Genomic DNA, 11,911 nt, shown 5'->3' with positions numbered 1-11,911 from the left:
GACTGAGGGTCTCTCTCTCTCCCCCAGGACTGAGGGTCTCTCTCTCCCCCCCAGGACTGAGGGTCTCTCTCGGTCTCTCTCCCCCCCAGGACTGAGGGTCTCTCTCTCTCCCCCAGGACTGAGGGTCTCTCTCTCTCCCCCAGGACTGAGGGTCTCTCTCTCTCCCCCAGGACTGAGGGTCTCTCTCTCTCCCCCAGGACTGAGGGTCTCTCTCTCTCTCCCCCAGGACTGAGGGTCTCTCTCTCTCTCCCCCAGGACTGAGGGTCTCTCGCTCCCCCAGGACTGAGGGTCTCTCTCTCCCCCCCCGGGACTGAGGGTCTCTCTCTCTCTCTCCCCCCCGGGACTGAGGGTCTCTCTCTCTCTCCCCCGGGACTGAGGGTCTCTCTCTCTCCCCCAGGACTGAGGGTCTCTCGCTCCCCCAGGACTGAGGGTCTGTCTCTCTCCCCCAGGACTGAGGGTCTCTCTCTCTCTCCCCCAGGACTGAGGGTCTCTCTTGTCTGATGAGTTCTTGCTAATTCTGCACCAACACAAACGGAGACACTGAGCCAGTCCGGAGTGTTCCCCTCCCATACCCCCCCTCCTGTGCCCATCCGGACTGTTCCCCTCACGTACCCACCCCTCCTGTGCCCATCCGGACTGTTCCCCTCACGTACCCACCCCTCCTGTGCCCATCCGGACTGTTCCCCTCACGTACCCACCCCTCCTGTGCCCATCCGGACTGTTCCCCTCACGTACCCGCCCCTTCTGTGCCCATCCGGACTGTTCCCCTCACGTACCCGCCCCTGCTGTGCCCATCCGGACTGTTCCCCTCACGTACCCGCCCCTTCTGTGCCCATCCGGACTGTTCCCCTCACGTACCCGCCCCTGCTGTGCCCATCCGGACTGTTCCCCTCACGTACCCGCCCCTGCTGTGCCCATCCAGACTGTTCCCCTCACGTACCCGCCCCTTCTGTGCCCATCCAGACTGCTCCCCTCACGTACCCGCCCCTGCTGTGCCCATCCGGACTGTTCCCCTCACGTACCCGCCCCTTCTGTGCCCATCCAGACTGTTCCCCTCACGTACCCGCCCCTTCTGTGCCCATCCGGACTGCTCCCCTCACGTACCCTCCACAGCCACTTCCGTTGGTTCCGTAATGAATGCGAGGCTCACTGGATGCCAGCTTTATCAACTCGTTCCATTCCTTCTGCCACTCCTCCTCCGTGTAAACCAAGCCAGACTGTGAGAGAGAGAGAGAGAGAGAGACGGAGTCACAGAGATCAGTGGTGGGTCACCAACACCTTACACTACAGCTCACACCGGATAGTGAGCAGGAGCAGAGGCCCTCCCCAGGCACAAAGCAAGTGCGCAGCAGAGGGCAAAGATTGAAGAAAAGGCTTTGGAAAGTCCCGGTCATCACCTACCTCCTTGTTCTGTTGTGTTTGTTGCCACCCGCCACCTCCTTTTTAAAGCCTCCTTCTCCACCCCTTTCCCCATCATAGAATAAAGAGCCTTCCGTAACATTAGATCCCGATCGTGGAATCCCCACATCCCTGCGGACAAACCACAGCATGATTACACAGCACAATACACCGCAGTCTGATCGAGGGGCTCGGGTGGGTGAATGGTGCTGGCCGGGGTCTGATCGAGGGGCCGGGGTCTGATTGAGGGGCCGGGGTCTGATCGAGGGGCCGGGGTTACAGGCCGGAGGCTGGGGTTACAGGCCGGGGTCTGATCGAGGGGCCGGGGTTACAGGCCGGGGTCTGATCGAGGGGCCGGGGTCTGATCGAGGGGCCGGGGTCTGATCGAGGGGCCGGGGTTACAGGCCGGAGGCTGGGGTTACAGGCCGGGGTCTGATCGAGGGGCCGGGGTTACAGGCCGGGGTCTGATCGAGGGGCCGGGGTCTGATCGAGGGGCTGGGGTTACAGGCCGGGCTCTGATCGAGGGGCTGGGGTTACAGGCCGGGCTCTGATCGAGGGGCCGGGCTCTGATCGAGAGGCTGGGGTTACGGGCCGGGCTCTGATCGAGGGGCTGGGGTTACGGGCCGGGGTCTGATCGAGGGGCCGGGGTTACAGGCCGGAGGCTGGGATTACAGGCCGGGGTCTGATCGAGGGGCTGGGGTTACAGGCCGGGCTCTGATCGAGGGGCCGGGCTCTGATCGAGGGGCTGGGGTTACGGGCCGGGGTCTGATCGAGGGGCCGGGGTTACAGGCCGGAGGCTGGGATTACAGGCCGGGGTCTGATCGAGGGGCCGGGGTTACAGGCCGGAGGCTGGGATTACAGGCCGGGGTCTGATCGAGGGGCCGGGGTTACAGGCCGGAGGCTGGGATTACAGGCCGGGGTCTGATCGAGGGGCCGGGGTCTGATCGAGGGGCCGGGGTTACAGGCCGGACTCTGATCGAGGGGCCGGGGTCAGATCGAGGGGCTGGGGTTACAGGCCGGGCTCTGATCGAGGGGCCGGGGTCTGATCGAGAGGCTGGGGTTACAGGCCGGGCTCTGATCGAGGGGCTGGGGTTACAGGCCGGGCTCTGATCGAGGGGCTGGGCTCTGATCGAGGGGCTGGGGTTACAGGCCGGGCTCTGATCGAGGGGCTGGGCTCTGATCGAGGGGCTGGGGTTACAGGCCGGGCTCTGATCGAGAGGCTGGGGTTACAGGCCGGGCTCTGATCGAGGGGCCGGGCTCTGATCGAGAGGCTGGGGTTACAGGCCGGGCTCTGATCGAGGGGCCGGGCTCTGATCGAGAGGCTGGGGTTACAGGCCGGGCTCTGATCGAGGGGCTGGGGTTACAGGCCGGGCTCTGATCGAGGGGCTGGGCTCTGATCGAGGGGCTGGGGTTACAGGCCGGGGTCTGATCGAGGGGCCGGGCTCTGATCGAGGGGCCGGGCTCTGATCGAGAGGCTGGGGTTACAGGCCGGGCTCTGATCGAGGGGCTGGGGTTACAGGCCGGGCTCTGATCGAGAGGCTGGGGTTACAGGCCGGGCTTACCTAAAGAAGCAGCATGAAGCAGGCAGTTCCCATCGCCAGTCGTTGCTAGGGGTAACAAGCGTTGGCAGCTGGCATCAACATGTGCCCACCAGTTCAGGCGGCCTGAGGGCATCAAGAAATACAAAATCAGTGGGTTAAATCCGTAAATATTCACCACAGACAGCGTCCTCCAACCCCTCCCAGGTAAAAGTGCGCTGCTGCACAGACAGGGATCACCGCAGGGGACAGGAGGGAGGAGCAGTTACTGGCTCTCGACCTCTTGCAAAGGATCGTGCTGCGCAAAGCGATAGGACCTGGGAATTAATGGCAGCAAAAGATTCCTCTCCAACCCGCCACCAACCACCCAACCCAAGCTACAATCAGCGTGGCTCATTGGGCAGCACTCTCGCCTCAGGGTCTACGGTCGTGGGTTTAAGCCCCACTCCAGAGATTTTAGCACAAAATCCAGGCCGACACTCCCATTGCTGTACTGAGGGAGCGCCGCACTGTCGGAGGGGCGGTACTGAGGGAGCGCCGCACTGTCGGAGGGGCGGTACTGAGGGAGCGCCGCACTGTCGGAGGGGCGGTACTGAGGGAGCGCCGCACTGTCGGAGGGGCGGTACTGAGGGAGCGCCGCACTGTCGGAGGGGCGGTACTGAGGGAGCGCCGCACTGTCGGAGGGGCGGTACTGAGGGAGCGCCGCACTGTCGGAGGGGCGGTACTGAGGGAGCGCCGCACTGTCGGAGGGGCGGTACTGAGGGAGCGCCGCACTGTCGGAGGGGCGGTACTGAGGGAGCGCCGCACTGTCGGAGGGGCGGTACTGAGGGAGCGCCGCACTGTCGGAGGGGCGGTACTGAGGGAGCGCCGCACTGTCGGAGGGGCGGTACTGAGGGAGCGCCGCACTGTCGGAGGGGCGGTACTGAGGGAGCGCCGCACTGTGGGAGGGGCGGTACTGAGGGAGCGCCGCACTGTCGGAGGGGCGGTACTGAGGGAGCGCCGCACTGTCGGAGGGGCGGTACTGAGGGAGCGCCGCACTGTCGGAGGGGCGGTCCTGAGGGAGCGCCGCACTGTCGGAGGGGCGGTCCTGAGGGAGCGCCGCACTGTCGGAGGGGCAGTCCTGAGGGAGCGCCGCACTGTCGGAGGGGCAGTACTGAGGGAGCGCCGCACTGTCGGAGGGGCAGTCCTGAGGGAGCGCCGCACTGTCGGAGGGGCAGTACTGAGGGAGCGCCGCACTGTCGGAGGGGCAGTACTGAGGGAGCGCCGCACTGTCGGAGGGGCGGTACTGAGGGAGCGCCGCACTGTCGGAGGGGCGGTACTGAGGGAGCGCCGCACTGTCGGAGGGGCGGTACTGAGGGAGCGCCGCACTGTCGGAGGGTCGGTACTGAGGGAGCGCCGGTACTGAGGGAGCGCCGCACTGTCGGAGGGTCGGGACTGAGGGAGCGCCGCACTGTCGGAGGGTCGGGACTGAGGGAGCGCCGCACTGTCGGAGGGTCGGGACTGAGGGAGCGCCGCACTGTCGGAGGGTCGGGACTGAGGGAGCGCCGCACTGTCGGAGGGTCGGGACTGAGGGAGCGCCGCACTGTCGGAGGGGCGGGACTGAGGGAGCGCCGCACTGTCGGAGGGTCGGGACTGAGGGAGCGCCGCACTGTCGGAGGGGCGGTACTGAGGGAGCGCCGCACTGTCAGAGGGGCGGTACTGAGGGAGCGCCGCACTGTCGGAGGGGCGGTACTGAGGGAGCGCCGCACTGTCGGAGGGGCGGGACTGAGGGAGCGCCGCACTGTCGGAGGGGCGGTACTGAGGGAGCGCCGCACTGTCGGAGGGGCGGTACTGAGGGAGCGCCGCACTGTCGGAGGGGCCATCTGAACTGTAATGTGTCGGATGTGAAGTGCCTCGGGTTATTTATGAAATCCTAGTGCAGAGTATTCCAATTGCCCTTCCCTCTAGCTCTCCGTACACGACCCCTCACACACAGTCTGCACAACAGGTACAAGGTGTGCAGGCTCTGTATAAACCACCAGGATGGCGATGAGTTTTGATCTAAGACTGGGTGGTCCACGAGATCGCGGGGAGAGTTTCCACAGCTCTGTACTCTCAGTTTCACACATGCCGCACTGTGCCAGTAACTGCTCCCTCTCTTTAGCCCATTGTGCGGTGCACACTGTAACACTCGATAAGCAGCTATTGTGCATGAACGGAAACTCCAGATCTTATTTTCTATTTTTAAAGCGTGGTTTATATTCCAGTTACCGAGTTTTACTCTGTATCAGACTCAGACTTGCAGTACATGGCCTCGGTGCATTATACCAATTTCATTTTCCAATGGGCAGAGGAAGATTTCATGAAGTCAGTAATAGCGGCAAGTGCATTGGAACATCGATGTCGGCCCTGACCCTTAAACTGCGCACACAAGACCCAAGTTCGGGATTCACAGACAGCCATACAATCACTGGGCTCAGATAACAAACACTCGGCTCCTGTTTCGCTTCCTGGGTTGTATGTTGTCCAATTTCTCTCGAGTGGATTACTCGGCAATGCTCCACGATGGATCAACTATCCAAGAAAAGGTGTGTAATTCACACCGACTGGCGGAGCTCGCGCCCCGGCGTGTAATTCACACCGACTGGCGGAGCTCGTGCCCCGGCGTGTAATTCACACCGACTGGCGGAGCTCGCGCCCCGGCGTGTAATTCACACCGACTGGCGGAGCTCGCGCCCCGGCGTGTAATTCGCACCGACTGGCGGAGCTCGCGCCCCGGCGTGTAATTCGCACCGACTGGCGGAGCTCGCGCCCCGGCGTGTAATTCGCACCGACTGGCGGAGCTCGCGCCCCGGCGTGTAATTCACACCGACTGGCGGAGCTCACGCCCCGGCGTGTAATTCACACCGACTGGCGGAGCTCGCGCCCCCGGCGTGTAATTCGCACCGACTGGCGGAGCTCGCGCCCCGGCGTGTAATTCACACCGACTGGCGGAGCTCACACCCCGGCGTGTAATTCACACCGACTGGCGGAGCTCGCGCCCCGGCGTGTAATTCGCACCGACTGGCGGAGCTCGCGCCCCGGCGTGTAATTCACACCGACTGGCGGAGCTCGCGCCCCGGCGTGTAATTCGCACCGACTGGCGGAGCTCGCGCCCCGGCGTGTAATTCGCACCGACTGGCGGAGCTCGCGCCCCGGCGTGTAATTCACACCGACTGGCGGAGCTCGCGCCCCGGCGTGTAATTCACACCGACTGGCGGAGCTCACGCCCCGGCGTGTAATTCACACCGACTGGCGGAGCTCGCGCCCCGGCGTGTAATTCGCACCGACTGGCGGAGCTCGCGCCCCGGCGTGTAATTCACACCGACTGGCGGAGCTCACACCCCGGCGTGTAATTCACACCGACTGGCGGAGCTCGCGCCCCGGCGTGTAATTCGCACCGACTGGCGGAGCTCGCGCCCCGGCGTGTAATTCACACCGACTGGCGGAGCTCACACCCCGGCGTGTAATTCACACCGACTGGCGGAGCTCGCGCCCCGGCGTGTAATTCACACCGACTGGCGGAGCTCGCGCCCCGGCGTGTAATTCACACCGACTGGCGGAGCTCGCGCCCCGGCGTGTAATTCACACCGACTGGCGGAGCTCGCGCCCCGGCGTGTAATTCACACCGACTGGCGGAGCTCGCGCCCCGGCGTGTAATTCGCACCGACTGGCGGAGCTCACACCCCGGCGTGTAATTCGCACCGACTGGCGGAGCTCGCGCCCCGGCGTGTAATTCACACCGACTGGCGGAGCTCACACCCCGGCGTGTAATTCACACCGACTGGCGGAGCTCACGCCCCGGCGTGTAATTCACACCGACTGGCGGAGCTCGCGCCCCGGCGTGTAATTCACACCGACTGGCGGAGCTCACACCCCGGCGTGTAATTCACACCGACTGGCGGAGCTCACGCCCCGGCGTTTAACAGTAGCTGACGCTGCCCAGCAACATGGGGACTGACTGAACCGTTGTGTTTGACGATTGGCTGAAAGTCTCGACCCTTACCGGCCTGCTCCAGTGCCACCAGCATGGACTGCTCGATCAAATCCCGTTCGATGAAGTTGCGGAAATCCTCACGGTACACCGTCAGGTCAGGCAGCTGGAAGGTACAGATCGGAGTCTCCAGCGAATGCTCACTGCTGCCGTTGTTTGACATGTGGGAACGCGCTAGAGAGACGATGGTGGAGCTGGCGTGAGAGATTCCCCGAGTCAGGCGCTTCTCTGCACAAAGTAAAACATTCTCGTTAAACGGCACAACAGGAAAATCATCTCCTTCAAATTATTCGCAGTTTTCTCCTCGTCTTCCTGGAGTACGGCAACTTCCCCTCCCTCTCCCCCGGGATCGCGGCCCCTCCCTCTCCCCCCGGGATCGCGGCCCCTCCCTCTCCCCCCGGGATCGCGGCCCCTTCCCCTCCCCCCGGGATCGCGGCCCCTTCCCCTCCCCTCGGGATCGCGGCCCCTTCCCCTCCCCTCGGGATCGCGGCCCCTTCCCCTCCCCTCGGGATCGTGGCCCCTTCCCCTCCCTCTCCCCCCCGGATCGCGGCCCCTTCCCCTCCCTCTCCCCTCGGGATCGCGGCCCCTCTCCCCCCGGGATCGCGGCCCCTTCCCCTCCCTCTCCCCCCCGGGATCGCGGCCCCTTCCCCTCCCTCTCCCCCCCCGGGATCGCGGCCCCTTCCCCTCCCTCTCCCCCCGGGATCGCGGCCCCTTCCCCTCCCTCTCCCCCCCAGGATCGCGGCCCCTCTCCCCCCGGGATCGCGGCCCCTTCCCCTCCCTCTCCCCCCCGGGATCGCGGCCCCTTCCCCTCCCTCTCCCCCCCGGGATCGCGGCCCCTTCCCCTCCCTCTCCCCCCGGGATCGCGGCCCCTTCCCCTCCCTCTCCACCCCGGGATCGCGGCCCCTTCCCCTCCCTCTCCCCCCCGGGATCGCGGCCCCTTCCCCTCCCTCTCCCCCCCGGGATCGCGGCCCCTTCCCCTCCCTCTCCCCCCGGGATCGCGGCCCCTTCCCCTCCCTCCGGGATCGCGGCCCCTTCCCCTCCCTCCCGGGATCGCGGCCCCTTCCCCTCCCTCTCCCCCCGGGATCGCGGCCCCTTCCCCTCCCTCCGGGATCGCGGCCCCTTCCCCTCCCTCTCCCCCCCCGGGATCGCGGCCCCTTCCCCTCCCTCTCCCCCCGGGATCGCGGCCCCTTCCCCTCCCTCCGGGATCGCGGCCCCTTCCCCTCCCTCTCCCCCCGGGATCGCGGCCCCTTCCCCTCCCTCCGGGATCGCGGCCCCTTCCCCTCCCTCCGGGATCGCGGCCCCTTCCCCTCCTCTCCCCCCCCGGGATCGCGGCCCCTTCCCTCCCTCTCCCCCCCCCCCGGGATCGCGGCCCCTCCCTCTCCCCCCTCCGGGATTGCGGCCCCTCCCTCTCCCCCCCGGGATCGCGGCCTCTTCCCCTCCCTCTCCCCCCGGGATCGCGGCCCCTTCCCCTCCCCTCTCCCCCCGGGATCGCGGCCCCTACCCCTCCCCTCTCCCCCCGGGATCGCGGCCCCTCCCTCTCCCCCCTCCGGGATTGCGGCCCCTCCCTCTCCCCCCCGGGATCGCGGCCCCTCCTTCTCCCCCCTCCGGGATTGCGGCCCCTCCCTCTCCCCCCCGGGATCGCGGCCTCTTCCCCTCCCTCTCCCTCTCCCCCCCCGGGATCGCGGCCTCTTCCCCTCCCTCTCCCCCCCGGGATCGCGGCCTCTTCCCCTCCCTCTCCCCCCCGGGATCGCGGCCTCTTCCCCTCCCTCTCCCCCCCGGGATCGCGGCCTCTTCCCCTCCCTCTCCCCCCCCCGGATCGCGGCCCCTTCCCCTCCCTCCGGGATCGCGGCCCCTCCCTCTCCCCCCGGGATCGCGGCCCCTTCCCCTCCCTCTCCCCCCCGGGATTGCGGCCCCTTCCCCTCCCCCCCGGATCGCGGCCCCTTCCCCTCCCTATCCCCCCCGGATCGCGGCCCCCTTCCCCTCCCTCCGGGATCGCGGCCCCCTCCCTCTCCCCCCGGGATTGCGGCCCCTTCCCCTCCCTCTCCCCCCGGGATTGCGGCCCCTTCCCCTCCCTCTCCCCCCGGGATCGTGGCCCCCTACCCCTCCCTCCGGGATCGCGGCCCCTACCCCTCCCTCCGGGATCGCGGCCCCTACCCCTCCCTCCGGGATCGCGGCCCCTCCCCTCTCCCCCCCGGGATCGCGGCCCCTTCCCCTCCCTCCCCCTGCTGGATCGCGGCCCCTTCCCCTCCCTCCCCCTGCTGGATCGCGGGCCCCTTCCCCTCCCTCTCCCCCCCCCCCCGGGATCGCGGCCCCTTCCCCTCCCTCTCCCCCCGGGATCGCGGCCCCTTCCCCTCCCTCTCCCCCCAGGATCGCAGCCCCTTCCCCTCGGGACCAGGGCCCCTTGCCCTCCTTCTCCCCCGGGACCGTGGCGGACAGCAGTGAACACGCCCTGCACACAGCCGTGGCCATCACCTTGTACAGGGTCTTCCTGTCGCTGCAGCGTGGGTCGCACCAGCCGTGGTGGCTCCTTTTCCTGCCCTTTGACCCCACGTCCTTCGTTGAACAAGTAGGGCAAATTCCCAGCATTCACCTGCCGTAGCTGCTCAAAGTCACTGAGAGCCGCGGTAATGTCCCAGTTTTTTACCTGCAAGACAAGCAACGCATTCAACACTCCCAGCACACGACTAGGGGGAGCGGGAGTGATCCAGGGCTCAGAGGGGAGCGCAATCCAGGGCTGGGACTGATACAAGGCTATGGGAGAGCGGGATTAATACGGGGCTGTGCGGAGAGAGTGGGGCAGTGGGATTAATACAGGGCTGTGCGGAGAGAGTGGGGCAGTGGGATTAGTTTAGGACTGATACAGGGCTATGGGAGAGCGGGGCAGTGGGATTAGCGTGGGATTGATACAGGGCTATGGGAGAGAGCAGGGCAGTGGGATTAGCGTGGGATTGATACAGGGCTATGGGAGAGCGGGGCAGTGGGATTAGTTTAGTACTGATACAGGGCTATGGGAGAGCGGGGCAGTGGGATTAGCGTGGGATTGATACAGGGCTATGGGAGAGCGGGGGCAGTGGGATTAGCGTGGGATTGATACAGGGCTATGGGAGAGCGGGGCAGTGGGATTAGTTTAGTACTGATACAGGGCTATGGGAGAGCGGGGGCAGTGGGATTAATACGGGGCTGTGCGGAGAGAGTGGGGCAGTGGGATTAGTTTAGGACTGATACAGGGCTATGGGACAGCGGGGCAGTGGGATTAATACGGGGCTGTGCGGAGAGAGAGTGGGGCAGTGGGATTAGTTTAGGACTGATACAGGGCTATGGGAGAGCGGGGCAGTGGGATTAGCGTGGGATTGATACAGGGCTATGGGAGAGAGCAGGGCAGTGGGATTAGCGTGGGATTGATACAGGGCTATGGGAGAGCGGGGCAGTGGGATTAGTGTAGATTGATACAGGGCTATGGGAGAGCGGGGCAGTGGGATTAGTTTAGGATTGATACAGGGCTATGGGAGAGCGGGGCAGTGGGATTAGCGTGGGATTGATACAGGGCTATGGGGAGAGCGGGGCAGTGGGATTAGCGTGGGATTGATACAGGGCTATCGGGAGAGAGCAGGGCAGTGGGATTAGCGTGGGATTGATACAGGGCTATGGGAGAGCGGGGCAGTGGGATTAGCGTGGGATTGATACAGGGCTATCGGGAGAGAGCAGGGCAGTGGGATTAGCGTGGGATTGATACAGGGCTATGGGAGAGCGGGGCAGTGGGATTAGTTTGGGATTGATACAGGGCTATGGGAAAGCAGGGCAGTGGGATTAGTATGGGATTGATACAGGGCTATCGGGAGAGAGCGGGGCAGTGGGATTAGCGTGGGATTGATACAGGGCTATGGGAGAGCGGGGCAGTGGGATTAGTATGGGATTGATACAGGGCTATGGGGAGAGAGCGGGGCAGTGGGATTAGTTTGGGATTGATACAGGGCTATGGGAAAGCAGGGCAGTGGGATTAGTATGGGATTGATACAGGGCTATCGGGAGAGAGAGCGGGGCAGTGGGATTAGTATGGGATTGATACAGGGCTATCGGGAGAGAGCGGGGCAGTGGGATTAGCGTGGGATTGATACAGGGCTATGGGGAAAGAGCGGGGCAGTGGGATTAGCGTGGGATTGATACAGGGCTATGGGAAAGAGAGCGGGGCAGTGGATTGATACAGGGCTATCGGAAAGAGCAGGGCAGTGGGATTAGCGTGGGATGATACAGGGCTATGGGAAGAGAGCGGGGCAGTGGGATTAGCATGGGATTGATACAGGGCTATGGGGAGAGAGCGGGGCAGTGGGATTAGCATGGGATTGATACAGGGCTATGGGGAAGAGAGCGGGGCAGTGGGATTAGCATGGGATTGATACAGGACTATGGGAGAGCGGGGCAGTGGGATTAGCGTGGGATTGATACAGGGCTATGGGGAGAGAGCGGGGCAGTGGGATTAGCGTGGGATTGATACAGGGCTATGGGGAGAGAGCAGGGCAGTGGGATTGATACAGGGCTATGGGGAAGAGAGCGGGGCAGTGGGATTAGCATGGGATTGATACAGGGCTATGGGAGAGCGGGGCAGTGGGATTAGCGTGGGATTGATAACAGGGGCTATGGGGAGAGAGCGGGGCAGTGGGATTAGCGGTGGGATTGATACAGGGCTATGGGAGAGCGGGGCAGTGGGATTAGCGTGGGATTGATACAGGGCTATGGGGAGAGAGCGGGGCAGTGGGATTAGCGTGGGATTGATACAGGGCTATGGGGAGAGAGCGGGGCAGTGGGATTAGCGTGGGATTGATACAGGGCTATGGGGAGAGAGCGGGGCAGTGGGATTAGCGTGGGATTGATACAGGGCTATAGGGAGAGAGCGGGGCAGTGGGATTAGCGTGGGATTGATACAGGGCTATAGGGAGAGAGCGGGGCAGTGGGATTAGCGTGGGAT

At 64.9% G+C, this 11,911-nt stretch overlaps 1 protein-coding gene across 1 annotated transcript; it reads right to left on the bottom strand.

Moving 5' to 3' along the window:
* Positions 1-1,084: 1,084 nt before the first annotated feature.
* On the bottom strand, positions 1,085-9,547 carry LOC147086355 (OTU domain-containing protein 7B-like). Its single transcript, XM_085978417.1, has 5 exons — positions 9,421-9,547; positions 6,961-7,176; positions 2,961-3,062; positions 1,402-1,530; positions 1,085-1,217 (listed from the first exon to the last, which is right to left on the bottom strand). Exons 2-5 carry the CDS (start codon positions 7,109-7,111, stop codon positions 1,147-1,149), a joined length of 453 nt encoding a protein of 150 aa, XP_085834543.1. The 5' UTR covers positions 7,112-7,176; positions 9,421-9,547; the 3' UTR covers positions 1,085-1,146.
* Between the last annotated feature and the right edge of the window lie 2,364 nt (positions 9,548-11,911).

Source organism: Somniosus microcephalus, unplaced genomic scaffold, assembly GCF_052327205.1.
Source record: "Somniosus microcephalus isolate GS21.2 unplaced genomic scaffold, FLI_Smic_1.0 unresolved_chr7, whole genome shotgun sequence".
In the NCBI taxonomy this organism is placed as follows: Eukaryota; Metazoa; Chordata; class Chondrichthyes; order Squaliformes; family Somniosidae; genus Somniosus; species Somniosus microcephalus.
This window is presented reverse-complemented; position numbering and strand designations above follow the sequence as displayed.